The sequence below is a fragment of the Spermophilus citellus genome, assembly GCF_964194105.1.
Source record: "Spermophilus citellus genome assembly, chromosome: 14".
Classification (NCBI taxonomy): domain Eukaryota; kingdom Metazoa; phylum Chordata; class Mammalia; order Rodentia; family Sciuridae; genus Spermophilus; species Spermophilus citellus.
Genome location: NC_138194.1, coordinates 48,597,244 through 48,619,059, shown reverse-complemented (window position 1 = coordinate 48,619,059; position 21,816 = coordinate 48,597,244). Strand labels below are relative to the sequence as shown.

General features: G+C 36.0%; 2 protein-coding genes across 4 annotated transcripts in view; one reads left to right on the top strand and one right to left on the bottom strand.

Annotated features, from left to right (window-relative positions):
* The window catches only part of LOC308633494 (uncharacterized protein), a gene marked incomplete at its 5' end in the record, with an annotated part of 22,389 nt that extends 20,677 nt beyond the window's left edge, over window positions 1–1,712 (bottom strand). The window contains 3 exons of the mRNA XM_081266360.1: window positions 606–706; window positions 1,091–1,462; window positions 1,497–1,712. Of these exons, the coding sequence (XP_081122486.1) occupies window positions 608–706; window positions 1,091–1,462; window positions 1,497–1,712 (687 nt within the window). The 3' untranslated portion in view covers window positions 606–607. The remainder of the gene's footprint in view (window positions 1–605; window positions 707–1,090; window positions 1,463–1,496) is intronic.
* PEX2 (peroxisomal biogenesis factor 2) lies at window positions 1,531–21,816 on the top strand. Of its 3 annotated transcripts, none has more exons than XM_081265951.1 (4): window positions 1,531–1,793; window positions 13,967–14,111; window positions 15,832–15,945; window positions 16,115–21,815. In XM_081265951.1, exons 2-4 carry the CDS (start codon window positions 14,108–14,110, stop codon window positions 17,047–17,049), a joined length of 1,053 nt encoding a protein of 350 aa, XP_081122077.1. In that variant the 5' UTR covers window positions 1,531–1,793; window positions 13,967–14,107; the 3' UTR covers window positions 17,050–21,815. The 3 variants fall into 3 exon arrangements, with proteins under 3 accessions (XP_081122077.1, XP_081122078.1, XP_081122079.1); XM_081265952.1 differs by having other exon boundaries at window positions 1,532–1,793; window positions 13,967–14,076; window positions 16,115–21,814; XM_081265953.1 differs by lacking the exons at window positions 1,531–1,793; window positions 13,967–14,111 and having other exon boundaries at window positions 15,850–15,974; window positions 16,115–21,816.

The window sequence follows — 21,816 nt, the reverse complement described above, 5'->3', positions numbered from 1 at the left end:
TGTAATCTATGCCAGTCTTCTCTCCCCTCCACCAAAAATTTAGTTAAGTACAGTACTTCTGGGAGTTATTCTGGAAGTGCCACATAGCTGCCTACTTTGCAACTGTTAAGTGAAAGACTTTAGTCATCTTCAAAGAGAATTTCTTACTCTCTAGAACATAAGTATCCGTATAAAAATTATGGAAATTGCATAATTTTAAATTTTTCAAAGCACTCTCATTTCAACATATAATCAATATAAAATTAAAGAATATTTTACATTCTTTATTTTCTTCCTCCATACCTTGTCTTAAAAAAAACCTGGGCATATTTTACACTTAGAACAGACCTCACTTAAGACTAACCCCATGTGGTTAATGGCTACCATACTGAACAGCTGCAGTCTAGAAAACCTCTGCTATACCTAAGTGAACTACAAACCCTATCAACTTGTACTCTCCACTCCATCTCATTTGTACTCTAGGTTTACATGGCGGAAAAGACTTTGATTCATTAATTTAAGTAGTTATGATCCTCTATCCAGGCCAATTCTCTGCCCCTCCCCACTAAATGTCCTTAACATACAAAAGGCAACATTCCAGGTATAATGATGTCAAATTGTGTTACCTTTAATGTAAAAATGAATTTAGACAGTATTGGTGTTCATGCATACATTTTATCTTTTCATGTTTCATACATGGAGTAACATCTGTTCCATAGAATAATTCCTGAAATAAAATACAAGTCAAAAAATTTAAAAAAGCAAAAATGAAAAAGCACTTCTGTAACACTACTTTCAGAGAATAAGTTCTCAGTGTTTAACAATAGACTCCTGGTAAGACTGAGCGCGCTCTCCTAAGGGGTTTGTGACAAGAACTAAAAGGTTCTTAAAACCTACTATGTGCAGGAAATCTTTACTTCTTAAACTACTCTATTTCGTTCAAACTTTGGCGCTTCCCAAAGCGGGCTGCACATAACTGCCTGATGGGCGCTCTTCCTACGGACCCCTCTCTGAAATTCTGACTCGATGCCCTGGGGTGGGCGTGCTCCTAAGAGCTGACGGGAAGAACTGAGAGGGGGCCTGGCCCAAGTGACCACTACCCTGAATTTACCGGCCCCTCGGGCGCATCTCTGCACGGCGGTCGACCTGCCTTCTGGAGCCAGCAGACGTCAACACCACCAAGCCCGCGGTAAAGGTTTGTCTGCACGCACCGCCCTACTGTCCTAGTCCGGACACAGCCACCCAGCCCGAGGGTTCCCGCCTCACGAGGTCGTCCCGCAGCAGGCCGCTCAGGGCGAACAAGGAGACCCGAGTTGTGGAGGCACCTCACCGCCACCCGGCGGCGCTTCTCCGGCCGCCCGCTGTGGCGGCTGCCCGCAGTTAAAGCCCTGCCCCCGAGAGCCCCAGCTTCCCGGCGGCCCCTGGACACTGTAACCTCTTCACGCCCGGCCCCCGACCCGGGGCTGACCGGTTCGTGACTCTTCTGCCAATCAGAGACGTTTTCTCCAACCAATCACCGTGCGCGAGGTGTCCTCTTCGGCCCTTCGTTCCTTCGGCTCTTCGGCCCTTCGGCTCCTGCGAGTTCTCTGTCTCGGGGCCCTCTCGGGCCTTCTGCAAGGCTCTAAAGCGTAGTGCTCACTGGTGGTGTTATTTCCTTTTTTTTTCCCCAGCCACTTCCGGGTCCTGCGTCGCTCCGGAAGCCCGCGAGTTCCGGAAGCCCGGGTAACCCACATTCTGCTAGGAAAAAGCCAAGCTTTCCAGAGTATGTTTCAGAAAAAGTTACGTGGAGCGTGGGCGTTTCGCAGACTCCTAAGGTCAGTGTCTGCCCGAGAGCGCCCGAGTGCAAACCTGAGGTCCTGCGTACAGCCCGGGAGGTCTTGGAGTTTCACGGCCTTGTAATTCTCGCCGTTTGCTTCAGTTTCCCTGTTTATTGGCTTCCTGTCTTCCTGGAAGAGGCAAATCAAAGTGTCTTGATTTCGGGAAACATTGTAAAGCAATTACAAACGCCTACAGATGTTCTTAGGTTTGCGCCATTGAGGGCGGGGGAACACGCAGCTAGAATTGAACCCCTCTGCGTTCCGCGAATTGCCTTTTTTTAGAGACGGACTTAGACGTGTTTTCCTCGTGAAAAGATTTACTTCTTATCAAAGTCTTTCTAAGAATCATCCAGGATCCAAGCTTTCAGTAAAACCCGAGGGTTCATATAAAGAGTTACATGTGATACCAAAAAATTGAGTAACTTAAGTGAAAACCCATTTGCTTAAAAGTTTTGGTTTTCTTATGGGAGGAGATACTGAGAATTTTCTTATAAAATTTTGGAGTTGATTCTATTTCTTGCTGATTCCTTATCAGGAATGTGAAAATCATGAGCATTTTCCTTTGAGTCTTTAAAAGTCATTGTTTGCGTATTTAGTTAGGGACCATTTTCTGTACACACAACATTTTAGTAAAAGGCTTTTCACAGAATGAGACCTGGTAGTTGAAAGTTCAAGTCTAACGTGTTTTTTGTATTCTGTGGTGTCCCTTGCAAATTTTTATGTAGACAATTTTTAGCCATTACAAGGAGACTGAGGCTCCCTCCACCACAATTTCTAACTAACCACCTACTTGTATGTTAAACTACTCTGGTCTTGCCAATAATATCAGTTACTTGTGTCCAGATAGATAAAGAGTTCAGTGATCTTGAGGCCTTTGAAAGAAGGGAGATAGTGAAATTACTGAACGTAAAGAAGAACCTCTATTTTATTTATTTATTCTTTAAAAAGAAAATAAAAGTGTTGGAACATAGAATACTAAACAAAGTCAGGCGATTTGGGTTCTAGTCCCTATTCTGGTTTGCCTTTGTCGAACTTCACCGCTTCAACTTTTATTCTCTTTATTTTTAGAAGTTAGATATAGCTCTGTGGGCTTAAAATTGTTTCATAAAAAAATTCTGTAGAAAGATCCTGGAGCCATGCAGAACAGAGACAAAGCAAGCCAAGTGTCAGCTGTATATTAACAAGAGCAGCTATTTATGTGTTCTGTTTTTATAACAGGGTTCCTGTTTAAAATAATTTATTCATATCTTTAATTTTTTTTTTGTTTTTAGTTGTAGATGGACACAATATCTTGATTTATTTATTTCTATGTGGTGCTGAGGATCAAACCCAGTGCCTCAAAGGTGCCGCAGGCGCTCTACCACTGAACTTCAGCCCCAGTGCTTAATTTATATATTAGGCTAAATGATCTGCCTTTCCTTCTAGCATTGAAATTCTTTTTTCTTAGGACAGTTGTTCATTTGTATTCGACATACATTCATTTGATTATTAAAGTTTTCTAAATTCTGTATTGGTGCTCATAATAATCCTTGCAATAAGGAGCACAAGTATTTTCCATTTTACATATTCAGTATGAACCTTACAATATGTTAGTGGACTTGCCCATTGTGACATGTTTAGTAAAGTTGTAGCCCCATCTTTTCCTCACAGCATCATATAATTTTAAAGTTTCTGCTCCTCTTGCCCATAAACCTTGTGTTCAGATTCCTATAGCACAAGAAAAGTGTGTACTATGTACATAGTCTGTTTCCAGATAAAAGTTCTACTCTCAGTTGCTTCCTTTTTTCTTCTTTTGATGACCTAGGTTGGACAACCAAGAAATAAATTGCATGTTCTCTTGATCTTTTTCCTGTGAAGTGATAGTAGTTTCTAAGCATTCTGTGTCTCTCTTCCACTCATTAAAATGTAGAAGCCTTAGGAGAAAAGCCCTGAATTGGTCTATCTCCCCCATGTCCATTAACCTGGCACTGCCCTTTTAAAGCCTGGCCCTGTGGTTTCTATATGTAATAATGGAGGCAGGGAAGGGTAGCATGTGTTTATTTTCTTACCATATTCCCATCTATACAGTCAAAATATCCTTTTCTATAATGTTTTTTACTCTATTTAATCTATTTTATATATAAGAACTCTGCCTTCTTACCTGCTTGTCAGTTAAGATAAAATTCCATAAGGTAAGGTGAGATAAAATGTTGTCATTTCTTTTTCCTTACTATTAAAATACAAAAACCAAGAGCTGTGAAGTCATTCTGTCTCGGTCATGATCTCTCCCTTCCAGTGTTCAATGGATGAGTTGGTATCGCCTCTACATTCATATATAGTATGTGTTCATAATAGGTAAATGATGAAGTGCCTATTTATTCAAATCTGTTCAGATTTGACATTCTATTCCTTTGAATTGTCCTTTGACCACACTTAATAAAAAAAAAGAAAAAAAAGAAGAGGTAATGTAGATTAGATACATCCCAGGCAGCATGGCAACTTTACTGCATTCCTTTTCTTTTTCCATCTGACTACACAAAGGAAATAAAATAGTAGAGTATAGGTTCAAAACTTTAGATCTCCAGTAATAGTATTTTATTCACATACCCCAGGATGACTCCAAAGAGGGGAGAATTTTTTGCTTTGCATTCTGTGGAATTAAATTTGATCCATGCTTACCAGATATCCATCCTACTCATTTCTTTCTATGTTCCAGTTTTTCTAGTATTTGCCAGAAAGTCAGTAATTGCCAGCTTGACCTTAGATAATTAATCTTCTCAAGCTTTAATTTTTATATTCTTAAAATAGAGATGATAATACTGTGTTGTAAGGATCCAATGAGATAAAGAATTTTAAAAAGATATATATAGTGCCTTATAAATAATGTGTATCACGTTGTGGTTCCTCTTTTGGGGTTTGTTTTTGCTTTTAGTGTTGGGGGTTGAACCCAGGAATACTTGACCACTGAGCACATCCCCAACCTGTTTTTATTATTTTTTTATTTTGAGATAGGCTCTTGCTAGTAGCAGAGTCTTACTCAGTTGATGAGGCTGGCCTCAAACTTGAGATCCTTCTGCCTCAGCCTCCCAAGCCACTGGGATGACAAGTATGTGCTACCATGCCTCTTATTCCACTGCTGATTTGTTTGAAGAAATTTCCACATTCTTCAGTACCATAAAAGGTGCCATTGAATGTGTATTCCAATAATTTTCAAGACATGGAATTCTATTAAACACTTGGATTGTAAAGACCCTTCTTTTTTATTTTTTTATTTGTTTTAATTACACGACAGTACAATGATCTTGACATATCATACATTTGAATCAAATGGGGTATAATTTCTTATTTTTCTGAGTGTACAGGTTGCAGAATCACATTGGTCATACAGTCACATATATACATAGAGCAATAAGACCCTTCTTAAATGTATAGGACATTCTAAATATCCAGTTACTCCATGCATATCATGTAGCTTGTTTGTTCATCTTTGGATTAGAATTTTTGCTGTAGTTTATGTCTCTACTCTTAATATTTAGCCTCTTAAAATAACTACATCTTGCATGTCTATCCTAAAGTGTTTATGTTTGCCTTTTAGGCCAAAAAACACCTATCAGTATACAACACTGGTTCACAGCATGGCTGTGCCACTTCCAGCTGACTTATTTTACACTACTCATATAATCTCTTTGTTCCCCAGGGTTTTTACTTTAGAGTAAAAATAATAAAAGAATGTCTTTCTTAGTATTACAAGGATTAAGTGATTTAATATTTAATTTTGAACATGGCAATTAGCTGTAGTAGTCACTTGTTAGCACTCAATAACTGGTAAATAAGTAGTATATGTTCATTATAGTTGTAAACTAACAAATTCATTGGGATCGTCTTCCTAATGTTTCCCTCTTTCTGTGAAGGTTCTTTCTTACCTGTCCTGCTCTGATTTCTCTATTTTAGCATTTTCCAAACTCAGTGTTCAGCATTATCATTTTTGCAGTTGGAAATGGCTGTTTTTTAAATTTCCTTCCCTTTTCAAGATTTCCTAAAACAGTTCCTGTAAGGATTCTAGGTAGGTAGTAGACTTTTTACATTGGCTTCCCCTGTCTACCTCAATGGATGAAGATGATAGTATGGCAAAATGACTTTGTCCAGCCACACAGTCTAAGTGACCTGGGCTAGAACACAAAACTAATCAAAGCCTGGTTAACCCTTTTCCCTTTTTTTGTGAAAACAACTGTTTGTTCCTGCAATATGCTTTCTCTTCCAAAGACTCAGAAATAACAATTTTCCGAAAGAGAAGAGTATAAAAACCTTGGTGTTCTCTTGAAAACATATCAGTGAAACAAGAACAAGATATTATAAATTGTGTTTTAAGGTTTAAAAAGATTATTTTGTGTAATTTTAAAATACTTGATCAAGTACACTATAGCTAAAATAAGGCACTGTTTATTGTATAAGGCAGATTATAATCTTGAACATTATATTTGTTCTGAGTTTTCTCTAAATGAAAAAATATAATTATTTTCCTTTTTGTGGCAAGCTGCAGTCACTCTAAATTATTTTGAGATAAGTATGTCATTTGAAGCTTATCTTTCATATATATGAGAAAAGTTTTTTAGAAAAATTTGTTATATACCCCCTCCATCCTCAAAAGAGAGAAAGAGCTCTTACATTAATTTTGATGAGGATTTCATTGAAGTTAGGAGAAATTTAATATTTCTCACGTCTTGGCTATATCCAGATGAGTATCATTAGGATTTATAACTTCAGCTATTTATAAACTATTGAAACTTAGTTTATATAGAGTGAAAGGGAAGAAAAACAGAGTAGTGACAAGTCACTTAGCAAGTCTGTGGCAGAAGTGGGATTTGAACTTAAAGAGTTGTTCATTTCTAGGCCTGTTCAGTGTGCCAGAGGTCACAGTGTACTAATGGGTCTCAGCCATAGCTTTTTCTGTTCTACTCATGTTTGAAATGTGTTCTGGGAATCGGTGTCCTGTTAAATCCCTCTTTGATGCATGTCCCCTTTATTAGTATTGATTTCAATACAATGGACAGTAAATCTATCTGACTACACAAAGGAAATAAAATAGTAGAGTATAGGTTCAAAACTTAAGAACTCCAGTAATAGTATTTTATTCACATACCTCATATGAAATCTTACTCTAAAACTTTTAAAAACCTACAGAGGGATAAAAATGAATATCTGGTCCCATCTACTTTGATTTGGCAGCATTGTCATTCTAAAAATTAGTCAGTTATTGTGAAACTGAAAAAGAACAGTCTGACAAGGGGTACATGGGTGAGTATGATAATATACAGATTAAATGTAAATCACATGTTTCTGCTGATAAAGTTTACAAGGCTGTAAATTTAAATGTAGAATTTTTGTAGGCAGTATACATTGACAAATATGTTTAATGGTAATACATCCAGTACTGAGTGTCTCGAAGCAGGTCAATAATAATGTGTATATTGATAGCAGCAATGTAGGAGATGTTACTTGGTATTATAGTGAAAATCCATGTTATCCCCTTAATCATAATTACATTAATATTGACGAGCCCTTGACAATACCCACATTATTATTGATAGATTTCTGTCAATAACATGTTCTTAAATAAAATATATTCATTCATTATTTGTACTATACTCAATAAAAGCTGTATTGTACATCCTGAATTTTCTTTCTTCCTCAGTGAGATAGTCATTTGTTTACTTGAGATGTAGATGAAAAAGTTTCAGTTTGGGGAAATGTAAAACATAAAAGGAAATTGTAAGTTATTTAAGCAATAAGGTCATTATGTTGCTACTCTTTGTAAGCAAATTTCAGAGGTTTTTTTTTTTTTTTTCCCCTATGAAGGAAAAGCAATGTGACATGTCTAGTGATAAAATGTCAGCAGGAGACCTTTTTAATAGTTTGTAGTGCTGGATCACTTTGTCTTAAACATATTTATGTGACAAGTTAATCACACTAACACAAGTAGATATACTTTTTATCTGGGCATAATTTTGCCTTAAGCATCTTTTTCACATATCCTTAACACAGTAGAATCCTTTTTTAACCCCAATGTTCTTTATTCTAAATCATCACTTTAATTAATGACTTTTATGTTTATATTTGCATGGATAATAAATGTTTCCCTCTTGGTTAGCCTTTTAGAATCTTAAAGAAATATACTTTAGAAAATGGGAGAGAGTGAGTCGCAAGATCACATATTAAAAGTAAGAACAGGGAGAAACATTGTTTTGGGCACTTTGACAAAAATCAATTTGAATTAAATCTGATAGTGTTTGGATTCAGAACAATTCCAACTTTAAAAAGTTACTTTTTTTTTTTTTTTACTGTTCAAGTTTGAGCCTACATTAAGGAAACTAGATGCTAATCTAAAAGTACCAATAATATGGTAATTGTTAAAGATTACTTAAATTCTTGAAAGTAAAGTAGAAATAGACTGACCAGTGTTTGGGCATTAGTACTGGCAATCGGTATAATAATAGAAGTCAGGAAAATAGTGACTTACCAAATATATAGGGGATTTTTTTTTTTAATCCAGAGTAAGGGTGTTATAATCTCCTTTTTGATTGCCATAGTTCTTAGTGAAATAAGTTAAATTACTTTGACTAACCAGAAAGTTGTTAACATCTTGGTTTTGAATTGTAGGAATCCTATAACTGGTCTCCTGGAACAACAGTTTTCCTTTGATTCAGTCTTATTGAACTCTGCCATTAGATTAATCTTTTAAAATTTATACTGTTATATCTCTTCAATGGTTATTCATGCCTACAGAATCAATGCAGTTGCCTTAACGTAAATGCTTTTTTATAATATGGTTAAACTGGCCCTTCACCCAATCTGATCATGGCAGATGTCTTTTCTTTCACTTCCAGATGACAAATGCAGCCACACTAATGTAGGCTAAATAACCAAGAACACACAGCTCACAGTGATACCCATCCCCAGCAAGATCATGGCCAAGAGCTCACACATTTCAGGGCTTTTGCATAACTTGTTCCCTTGCCCCAAATATCATTTTTCTCTTTTCTGTTTGGAGAGTTTTGTGAACTTTTATAGTGTTTTCATATTTTAAGATCCATTTTTTTACTTCAGAGATCAATGGCCAGTCCTGATTACAATAACATCCTATTTTTTAAAAAATACTTGAGTCAAAGGAAGTTAACTGACAGTTAAATATTTATGTAGACTCTCCGGTACCTAGGAGAATGCCCCACATTTGATAGATGCTCAATAAATATTGGTTCAGTTGAAGAACTATTTGTCAGAGAATTAGAATTAACTAAAAAACAAACTGTTTGCATTATATTATGAATAATTTTATGTGATTTAAAGGCATTTTTCTGTGTTTCACACCATTTGTGGAAGAATCTTATATAACAGTGGAAGGAAGAGAATTTTATAGTCTGATTAATTGAACTTCTAGTTGGGAGAGGGCTGGGTAGAGTTGGGATGAGGGAGAGGGAAACTAAATGTTGTTATATGTTGATGAAGAACCCAAGGTTGCAAATTTGTCTTGGACTGTCTGTACCATGTCCTGTGGAGCAGAGCACCCTGGAGTCAGATATTATCAGTGTGCATTGCTGAGGTTTCTTTATTTCTAGATAATAGTCACAGCCATGTTAGTGGGGATTAAGTAGCCAAGGGAACTGGAACCCATCCCTGTTCTGTAGAAATCCTGCTATATCTGCTTTCAGACAAGATGCAAGTTAAAAGTTGGATATGCCCCACTGAATCATGTCCCTGCTCCTCCTGCCTTTCCCTCCTACATGTACACATAGTGGTGACATCATGTTCATGGATTACCCACAATTATATTTTCGTGGTATAGTCACTACTTCCTGGGGAAAAATTCCTTTTACACAGGTTTACTAAGGCATTAGTATTAATAATTAAGATTTCAGTCTTTTAAAATGAGATTTACCAAAATCATTTCTTGTTCTTTTTAATGCTCATCCCTAACTAAAGCAGCAACAATATAGTAATAATACTGCTTTACAGTTTCCAAACTATTTCCATAACATCTAGTTTAATCTCAACAACCTGACGAGGTAGCTGTTATTTCCCACTTTTCAGAGAAGACTCTAATACTAATGATTTTTCCCACTTTTCAGAGAAGACTGTAATGCTAATGATTTTTTTAAAAGTACATAGCACATAAGTGCCAGAACTGGAACTTGACTTTAGGCTTGTTTAATTTTAAATCAGCTTTTTCCACTCCTTCACAGTTGCCTGAAGAGGAATGTAGAGCATGGTGGAAGTATTACACGTTGTTGAACTGTGATGTGTAATGGACAGTGTTTACTCTATGTTTATAACTAAAAGAAGTCACAAAAATAACTAGTTTTGGAAAATAAGGCCTAAGACAAAAACTAGAGATCCATTATTTGTCTGAAGGAGAAAAGACTGAAGAGCAGTTTAATAATAAGTCTTTTGGGTAGATTAAAGAATCTTAAGCAAGGAAGAGAGTGAGCCCAGCTGTTCCTAATCTATACTGAGGCCAGCCCTAGGGAGGAAAAAAGGAAAGAAAAAAATGTTAAACTGTAACAGAAAGGATAAGATAATTTCTTTTATAAAGTATTGTTAAATATTAGGTCTGTTAGAGACTATGTTAAGTCTCCGTTTCTGGCAGTCATTAAACATTTCTATCTTAACTAAATGTTCTAAAGTATGATTCTTGCAGATAGGAGTGTTTTGAAGTGCCTGATCCCTCTGAAAGACCACTCCCTTTAATGAGTTTCTCACTAAATATTAATAAGGAACCTGAGAACTAGATATCTTCCCAACTCATCCAGTTCATCTGGATGCACTCACAGGCTGTGGAGTGTGTACACTGATTAGCTACCAGACTAGTCATTGTATTGCATTTAAGTTCAGCAAACACTGAGCAGCTACTATGAGCCCATCATTACCGTAAATTCTAGAACTCTAAGATTTGATATTCATCAGCGACAATCTGGAACTCTCTGGACTCTAGTATTTATAAGGCAATCCAAAGGAAAGCCATCTGATCTAACACTGGGACTGTGGGACCAGATGGCTTTCCTTTGGATGTGGAATCAGGCTGTTGAAATTACATTGGTATCAAGTATAGTTAGAACTTTCCAAGAGTAGTTTGACAGTAATAGAGTTCCCCTTATCTTGCTGACCACAGAATATGAAATCTGGGGAATATTCAGAGTCATAGATGCTCTTACAATAGAAGAATTACTTATGCCACATTCCAAAATCCTGAATTATAGAATTTTGCTTGAGGAAAACTGAGTTTGGTGTGGCAGTTTGTAGGTGGCAGGTGATTTGAGAAATAAGGCATTTCTTAACTAACTTATGTTTAAGGAAAGAAAATGTATTCTCATGATAGGAATCATAGTACAAACACTTGACAACCCAAGTAAATGGCATAAATAGTTGCTGCTGGAGTTAAAAATCATAAGGATCAATGGGAACTGGGGATAATTACGAAGAAGTTTTCACAGAGAATGTTGAAATAGAGTTGGAATGTGGAAAGACAGAGATAGTTCAGAGAAGTGAGACTAGCTGGAAAGGAAGATAAGTAGTTTAGGTATATGAGAAAAGGCACAAAGGTATGACTGAAAGATGCACTGGAGCTAAAGGCTCCTTTGGGGAATGTTGGGTTATGAGGCTGCAGAGATGGAGACAGGCTGGGGCAACCTTAGATGTGAGATCTTGGTGTTTTATCCTGAGAGTAATAATAATGTAATTTGGTAAATATGGGCAGATAATTTTGTTAGTTTGGTTTAACTTATAATGTTTTTTTGTGTTTTTTCCTTCGGTTCCATAAATGTAGTAAGTAAATTAGAGAAAATTTGTTAAGTGCAGGAAAAAGGAAGAAAACTAATAACCTTACTGATTTGTGTATGTTTGGAATTTGAAATTTTTGTTGAAATATTATTTATGCCTTTGAGAATCTGGAATGCTATACACTTCTGTTGTGGCCTTAGTTGTCTGTGTATTTGTCTGCCTCCCTTCTTAGACTGCACCCAAGCACCTGTTGCAACCAGGATATACCCATACTTAACAGAGTTTGTGGAATCAGTGAATTATCTTAATCTCACAAGGACTACTTAATAGAAGACAGGGAAACCCTGTGTCCATGAAAGATTTGGGGGAAAAAAAAAAGGATTTTGCTGAAATTGATTAGTCCAGTAGTTTTCAACATCGTCAAAGAATTTATTAAATATGAAAATTCTTAGGTCCCACTGCAGATCTGTTGAATCACAGATCCTGGAAATGAGGCCCAGCAATCTAACAAGTTCTCCAAGTAATTCTGATGAATTCTTTTAAGTTTAAAACCCACTAGATGATAGGGATAATGAGACTAAAGGGTTGTGATGAAGATCACAACATACAAAATTGAATGCCTTGAGATATATAGATAAATGTATCTTTGTCTCAAACTATTAGAATAAGATATTTATACAAAGAAAGCTGAAGGCATTATAAATAGGATCTACCTATTTTATTTAGATCACTGCCTTCGTGATTTTAGCATTTAATTAGATCAAATAGATATTGGGCTTACCTACCAAAAGGGCCCCAGATTTACAGAAATCTCAATCTGTATTTTTTGTCCTATATTCTGCCTACTGAACTTTTTCATTTAGATGTCTCATATGAGTATCAGATCTCTAAAATTGCACGTATTATCTTTTCCTTACTGTTTCAGAGAATTGGATTACCATTTGCTCAGTTTTTCAAGTCAATTATTTTTTACTCAGTTCTTACCAAATAGCATCAATTTACTACCTCATAGCTCTCAAAGATGTCTTTTTCTTTTTATCACACATTGATACTTGTCTAATTATTAGACCATATTAATTTCTCACTAGATCATCTTTACAACCTCTTAACTGGGCACTATGCCTCCAATCCTACTCACAGCCTCAAATCCATTCTCTGCTGGCCAGAAAAAGCAGTCTGAAATGCAGATCTGATTAGTTCCTTGTTTACAACTTTTCAGTGGCTCTCCATTACCTTCTTGAGGACATGCAACCTCTTCAGTGTGGCTTTTCACACTTTTAGGATATGTTTTCTGCTTTCCTTCAAGCCTTATCTCTTGTTCTTGCCTCTCCATTTCCTTTGTCATTCCCTCTACTTAGCATAATGTTTTTACTCTCCTTTACCAGACTGACACTGCTGTTTAGATACTACCTCTCTAGGAATCCTTCTCTGACCTTCTGATTTATAGTTGTTTTACATAGTGCTGTGAAATTTCCCTTGCCTATCACTTACTGCATCTTACTGTATTAGCTTATTTTTTCGTATAGCAGATCCTTGCTTTCCTCCTGCCCTCTCCTCAGTAGATTATAGATTCCTCAGGATTGAGACTGGCTGTGAGGCTATTATATTACTAGCTCTAACATATTAAATTAGCAGATATACCACAAACATGGTAACATAAATAATAAGTGTTGTTTTGGGTATGACAATTTGAAATAGTTTTAAAGTTTAATGGATAGAAATTGTATTTTTTACCCCAAACATTCTACCTACTCATTTATCCATTCATCTTGTATTTGTAGAATATACTCTATATTCCAGGAAATGTGGTAGGTGCTATGAATAACTGTATTCAGTTATGAAATATGCCAATAATCATTACATCAGTGCTTATCATCTAATAGAGGAGATAGAAAATTAAACATTAGTTTGTATACAGAGCGTAGAGACCTAGAAAGAGGAAGAATAGAATGTGATGGAAAGAAGTAGAAGGGGCAGCTAATCCAAATTTGGAGAGTGAGGAAAAAGTAATGCTTGAGCTAATACCTAAAAACAGGGTAGATTTCTCAGTTAAAGAATGGGAACATTGTGTTGCACGCAAAAAGAAGAGATGGTAAAATCCACTAGTGAAAAAGAGAAGGTGGCATTTTATGACTAGGTGTCAGTACTTTAGGAGGGAAAGCAAGCTTGATATGCTTGGGGAGGTTTGTGTTGACATTGAAGTGGGGAGAATGCACTGAAAGCGACAGAGTTAGATAGTCCAATGAGATGTAATGGTCAGGGACATCTAGAATTTAAGAGAAAAAATGTGGGGGACATAGGGTAATACGTGGATTAGCAAAAATACTTTGGCAAAGAATCAACAGTGTTAGCAATGCATTGGATCAATAGAATGAGGAAAAGGAGCACTCTCTTTTTAACAACTTCTTTCTTTTTTATAGGTCCCAGAAAGTATGAGGCAAGGATTTCACAGAGGAACTTGTGGAAAAAGTCTCCATTGCCATAGTAGAGGGCTGTCAAGTCTTGAAGGAGCTGCAGGAAAGGGGAAAAGGTGAGATCTCCCCAGAAGGCTCTTGGCATTTATGGGTGAGAAGCATTCCTGTCATCTGTCTGGCCTAATAGAAAACAGCACTGTTATTCAGTGGTCATTTTTGTTTCCTGTACTTGATCTTGTTGAGCAAAAAAATCTCCTGCCACTAAGTCATCTAGGATCTGGTAATGTTAAAACTGACGCCTTGAAAACATCTTCTGTTGTCAAACTTACTCCCCACTTCAAGAAGTACAAGTTTATTTTAAGATATGTCTCTCAGTCCTTTTACTACTGACAAATAAAATTTAATCTCTTTTTGGTTAAAATCATAATAGAATTTGAAAGGACTTTAAAGGTGTTTTTTTTTTTCTTCATCCCTTTGTTTTTTAAGTGAAGAAACCAAGGTGAGAGGATCAGCTGAAATGATTTGTCCAAGATTTCATGGGCAGCTAGTAATGTTGACTCTCAGCAGGATCCATTCCTCCTTCTCTCACTCTAAGTGTTATCTTAGAGTGGTGGACTTCTCAAAGGCTTTGAAAACATGATTAAATTTATTGTGTTGAGAGCCCAATTTACATTTTTCACCTTTATTGAGTTGTAATAGACAAATAAAAGTTAATTCAAAGTAAACAAAATGAATATTTCATGTACATGTGCATTGTGAAATGGCTACCACAGTCAAATTAATACATTCATCACTCATCATTACTTAAAATGCGTGTTAGAGAAAGAGATGGGGACACTGAAGATCTACTGTCTTAGCAAATTTCAAGTAAACAATGCAAAATTAACTGTAGTCACCATGCTACATATTAGCTCCCCAGAACTTGTTCATCTTATAGTTGATAGTTTGTATCCTTTGGCCAACATTACCCAATTTTTCCCACTGTCAGCATTTGCCAGTTCATAACAAAATTTGAAATATCAAAACTGGCCTGTATACTTAAGTATAGAACTTTAATTATGTTGGCTTGCACATAATGTGTTTTAAGCCATTCATACCTAGCTAATCATTAATTAGCTTCTTATATTTCGCTTTTTTCCTTTAGCACCTATTTGTTGCCATCATCTATTTTTTTAAAATTATTATAGCATATTTCATTATATATTATAGATATTTTTCTTATAGTACTTCACGATGTATATATTTTTATTACTTTAACAATGACACTTCTTGCATTCTTATGGCTTCATGGTAAGATGTAGTAGCTTTTTTGGCAGTAGTATAACAGAAGAATAAACACATTGTTCATTTATTTTTCTGACTTATTTAAACATAAAATGTATTTAAGAAAGATTAAGTGGCTATTTGAAAAATAAAATTTTAGCTATGTGAGGTGGTGCATGTTTCTAATCCAAGTGACTCTAGAGGCTCACAAGTTTGAGGCCAGCCTCACCAGCTTAGCAAGTTTCTCAACAACTTAGTCCTGTCTCAAAATAAAAATTAATAGGACTGGCATGTAGCTTAGTGTTATGGTGCCTGTGGATTTAATCTCCAGTACCACAAAAAAAGAAAAAGAAAGAAAAGAAGAAAAACTATTTATACCTTTGGAGTCAATAGAAAAACTAGAAATTAAACCAAGATACCATCCATTGGTGTATTCTGAATAGTTCATTATATTCATATATTTTTCCAGAAGTCATGTTACTGAGCCCCATCACAGTTTGAGGATTTAATATTTTTCTTCTAGAATATCTGACAAGGAGTATTACTTAGAAGTATGTTTGTAGAAACAGGGTACAACAGCTTTTCTTTTCTTTTTTCTTGTTTTTTAGCTGTCATTCCTTTCATGAGGAGGGCCAAAAAGAAAACAAAAAGTAATAGAAAAGAAAAGGGAGAACTAAAGAAAGGAAGAAAGAAGAGAGAAAAGAGAGAGAAAGAAGTTCCAAGTAAGAAGTGATTGCCTGCCTGCCTTAAGGTTTTACACTACTGAAACGCCTGTCTTCTGTGCCCCTGTGTAATTTGTGAATCAGTTTTAGTTTTCCAAGTGTAAGTGGAAGAGGTAGTATGATATTATAACAATTTGATGATATTCCTTAATTTTATTTTTTTTCCTAGAGACCTTCAGAGAGGACATGGCACCCAGAGAAGAGAATACAAAGAGTACAGGCAGAGTACTCAGAATAAGTCAGTTGGATGCGCTGGAACTAAACAAGGCCCTGGAGCAGCTGGTTTGGTCCCAGTTTACTCAGTGTTTTCATGGTTTTAAGCCAGGCCTGTTTGCTCGCTTTGAACCAGAAGTGAAAGCGTTCTTGTGGCTTTTCTTGTGGAGATTCACTATCTACTCTAAAAATGCTACTGTGGGACAGTCAGTTTTGAATATTCAGTACAAAGACAATTTTTCCCCGAGCCTGAGATATCAGCCACCAAGTAAAAACCAGAAAATCTGGTACGCTGTCTGTACCATTGGTGGGAGGTGGTTAGAAGAACGATGCTACGATTTGTTTCGAAACCATCATTTAGCATCCTTTGGGAAACTTAAACAGTGTGCGAATTTTGTGGTTGGACTTTTGAAATTAGGTGGGTTAATTAATTTTTTGATTTTCCTTCAACGGGGAAAGTTTGCAACTTTGACAGAACGTCTTCTAGGCATTCATTCTGTATTTTGCAGGCCCCAAAATGTCCGAGAAGTTGGCTTTGAGTACATGAATAGGGAACTTCTTTGGCATGGTTTTGCTGAGTTTCTAATTTTTCTCTTACCACTTATCAATATCCAGAAATTGAAAGCCAAGTTATCCTCATGGTGTATCCCTCTTACTGGTGCTTCTAATAGTGACAGTACATTAGCCACCAATGGCAAAGAATGTTCTTTGTGTGGAGAGTGGCCCACCATGCCTCACACCATAGGATGTGAACATATCTTCTGTTATTACTGTGTTAAGAGTAGTTTCTTATTTGACATGTACTTTACTTGTCCTAAGTGTGGCATAGAGGTACATAGTGTACAGCCACTGAAATCAGGAATTGAGATGTCAGAAGTGAATGTTCCTTAGAAAGTAAAATTGTTTCCTTTGAGGAAAACTGTATTATGTACAAATTCTTAATATTAGTCATCCTAAGTATGGTACTTAGATGTCTCTTATAAGGCTGGTACTTCTCAGTCAACGTCTTCTCTTCCTTTGGAGAGATGACTAAATTCTAATCACTGTAAACGACATGATTCTAAATATATTATATAAAATATTTTAAATTATTGCATTCAATTTTTAATATCAGGAATAAAGGAGAGTTTTTGTCATATGACTATCAAGAAAGAGTTGGGGTACACTGGGATGTGTATAGATTTATTTTCAGAGATGATAAATATCATAGTCTGACAATGATAAGGCCCTGTTTAAACTTTAAGATTGTAATTTTAAGCTTTTCTCTAAAGCCAGTTTTCAAGAGGTTCAGTCCATAGCTGTTAGACCCCTTCACAGTTGACTTCTTAGGTTTAAAAAGTAAAAATTGCTTAAGGCAGCTTAGAAGTGAGGCCTAAAAACTACAGGGGACACCTGGCAAGAAGAATATTATTTCCTGGATCTCTTTCTTTAGTCTTTGATTCAAAGCTTATGTTCTCAGCAAGAATATTGGTAGTTTTATGAAATACCAGAGGTCTTTAGCATGGTAATAATACAGGAGTACATATCAAGATGTACTTTGCTCCTTTTCTCTGCATTTTTCACTTAGAAGTTAAAAATGAATGTTTTGCTAAATAATAATCACATGAAAATATTTGGACAGTTTTTAAGTTACTTTAACAAAATATTTTTAAACAAGATCTCAATTTTTTTGGCTTTGACAATAAATCAAAATATAAAATAAAATAAATTGTGCTTTGATTAAAATATACATGTACATGTATATACAGACATATAATAGAAATAATTCACAGGTGAAACCACAACACAAGCATATTAATTTTTTTTCCTTTTTTTAATTCTTAAAGTGGAATAGAATTAGCATGAGCAGTGATTTGTCTCAAGTTATTCATTATATAGTAAGCACTTTCCTAGAATAAATATAGTACAGTGAAAATACAGGAAAACTTGTTCATTTTTCTCTTCACCTTCCATTCACCTTCCATTCAGCAAACACTTAGGTGCCAGGTACTGAGGAAGCTACTGTGAATATAATGGTGAGTACAGGAAAAATAGTCATCATCATGTAGTTTACCTTGTGTGATTAAATGGATTTTTGAGTTTAACTTTGGTTTAATTTAAATAATAGCCAATGAATTTTGTTGTTTGGATGTAAGAGTTTTTCATATGTTACAAAGTTCACCTTTTTCTTCTCTAATTTTAAAACATTATTGTTAAAAACTTCAAAAATTTAGGAAAAAAATGAAATTGTCATTTTTTTCCCCACCGATCATCACAGTATACCGGTTCCTTTGATGGTACACACATTTCTTATTTACAGAATCATTTAACCTCTGTCATTGGGCATTTAGATTCTATCTACTTTCTGTAGTAAGTAAACACAATGATGAATTTGGAATATCGTCAGGCCTCCTAGTTTCCACGATATAAACAAATCCAGATTGAATTGGCAAAAAGGAAAATAATTTATTGAATTATCTCAGTGAAGGATCTGCATGTACACTGCAGGGCCAGTCTGGTTATACGTGCTCAAATAATTGTCTTCGAACAGTCTCTCGGCCATAATTTTATGATAAACACTGTACATGGTATGAGGGATATGAACTCAGGTTCAACCTGTGCAGTTCAGTTATATGTAGCCTGGGCAATGCAGTTAATCTCTACACTGACACATTGTGAGGATCGTGTTTAGGATATAATAGTAGTTCCTTCCATTAATGGTAATATTCTGAGTTGGCTTCATTCTCAGGCAAAATGATGGCCACTTTTGATGCTTAAGGTTTATATTCTGCCAGCTTTCTGATTCCACTGGAATGACATTCCTCTTCCTGGTAGTTCCAGCAAGAGTTCTGTATTATTGGTCTGTCTTGGATTACACACATTTCTAAACCAGTTACCACAGGAAAAGTGATGAAAAATACTGTTCCCACTTACTCAAATGTTGCTGACATTCCCTGTGTATACCACATGAACCTAATGGTGCTGAGGGGAGGCTGCTCATCACAGAAAACCAAGCTGCTCTTATAAGAAGGATGGATACTGGGCAGATAAAAAGAAGAGATCACTAATAAAGTTTACATTTGCCCTTATTATACCTAAAGTCCATTTGCAGTCTCATTTTCCAGTGACCTAGTTTATACTGATATTAATAAACAACTGTCTTAGAATACAGGTTTGAAATGATTAAATGAAGTCAAGATTTTGTTAAACCAACAATTTTATTGTTATTGTTATTTGATAGCCGAGTAAACTCTAAAGTAGGTGCCCCTATTTTAATTTTAACATGAGAACATAGTACTTTAAATGCTAGCTAATAAAGTTGTCAATTTTATGGAGTCTTTTTTTTCTTTTCTCCCCCTTGAGACTGAGTTGCACTGTGTTGTCCAGGTTGGCGTGATCTCAACCTCCTAGTCCTAAGTGATCCTTCTGCCTCAGCCTCCCCAGTAGCTGGGGCTACATTTTAAATTTTTAAAAAAGCTCTATTTAACATTTGCAACCTTCAGAACCATGAGTTCAGAAACTGAATGAATGTTTTGTTCTTTATTGGATAACCAGAACCTTTAGTTCTAGCATACCAATATAGAAATCTTAGCCAAATAAATAAACTTAGTGTCGCAGATTGAGTTCTATGGAAGCAGAGGTTCAAAGTGGTTGGAAATGCTAGACATACGCAGTCATTTTTCAGGATTGATGGGAGATAGGTTTTAGAATCTCTGCAGGTATACCAAAATTGCAGGTGCTCAAGTTCCTCATATAAAATGGCAGAGTGTTTGCATATAACCATATACATCCTCCCATATACTATAAATCATCTATAGACTACCTATAATACTTAATGCACTATAAATAGTTATGATGTATTGTTTAGGGAATAATCTGAAAAATGCTATACATATTCAGTCCAGATGTGATGTTATTTTAATATTTTTTAATCTGTGATTGCCTGAATTTGCAGATGCAGAAGGAAGCTGTGAACACAGAAATCTATAAATCAAGGACCCACACCTTGAAAGGGAAAGGCAGAAAAGTAGGGAAAGACAAAAGAAATGGTAGATTGTAATGCAGGCCTGATAAAACTTAACCAACCCAGAGAGGACCTCTAGAACTGGTATTCTCTCTATTAGTCACTAGGTAGGGGCTGTCCTGGGAAGGCTGTGACCACAGGCATTGCAGTTTCCTGCAGTAATAGCAGACGGTGAAGGAGCTAACAGCTGGAGGCAGTCTGCTGACCACACTCCACAGCTGGGCAGCAAGTGTATCCTTGAAGGAGAAATTGAGTGGCATGTATTAGTGTGTCTTGCAACTGTGTTTCCATTTTTTTCTTTATAGTTTTTTTTCCCCTTTCTTTCTTTCTTATAGGATGCTTGACATACCACACACCAGTGGAAGGTAATCAGTGAATTTATGACTGACTGAAATACTCTCGTGCTTGTTCCCGGAGCTCTGCCTCACTGCAGATAGCCAGGCCTCTTGGGCACATTACAGTTCCAGAGACTCTGTTCAGTCCCGGCCTCCCTGGGCAATGCCAAAAGACTTTATTTTTAACACTGAGGCAACTGATTGTACTGCCCAGTGATTTCAGGGCTCAACAGGCAGGAAAACTGGATCATATTTAGCTACATGGGTTTCTTCTTTAGCCTCAAGAATCAAACCATCAGTTATAAGTTTTCCCTTTGGAAAATAAAAACTTTTACACTTACATTTTTTTCTTTTTTCTCCCATGCAACTTGTTCTTAATTCAGGTTCTCTACTTGTGTATTTAAAATATCCAAGTGGCTTCAGTAATCATCTCTAAATTTCTAAGCTAACAATCAGAGCTAACACAAAGCATGTCCTACTTTCCAGCTCCCAACTCCCCTGCCTTTGATGAGTGACTGGATTTTGGACCGGTTTATTTAACATTAAGATTTCATTTGTTTGCCTATAAAATGGATGCTCAGTAGTATCTACCTCTTAGGTTAACAATAGGAATTAAGTCATTCTTTTTATTTATTGAGCTCCTACAGACAGTATGTACTGTAAGATGTATTCATAAAACCCCTGTTCTCATGGAGTTTACATTCTTGGAGGAGAGACTGATAAACACATGCATAAGATAACTGCTGATGTCGGAAGTACTCTGAAGAAAATGTAGTTTCATAGATTCCATACAACAAGAGGCTGAGGAAATAGAGAGTGATGCTGTATTAAATTGCATGTATAAAAGAAATCAACATGATAATAAGTATTGCATATTGGAGAAAGCCTTCAAAATATATAGCACTTAAAAACAAAACTTGACAATCATTTGGAACATTACCTTTTTAAAAATATTTTTCATTGTAATAACTATTTTTTTAATGTAGTGCTGAGGATTGAACCCAGTGCCTCACACACGCTAGGCAAACATTCTATTGAGCCACAATCTCAGCACCTGGAACATTGCCTTTTAACCAAAAGATGTTTTTCCTAATAGCACGCAATAAGTGACATGTTACTGTTTTTAAAAAAGGATATGTTTATTAAGTTAAATTGCATGTGTGAAAGTCCTCTGTAAGATGAAATTTGAAAAAGACCTAAGGAGATGGGGAGAAAGCCAAGAAGAAGAGTATTAGGATAAAGAAATGGCAGGTGCCCAACTTCTGAGATGAAAGTCTTTTATGCGCTTAAGAAATGGAAAGAAATTAACATGATAAAAGA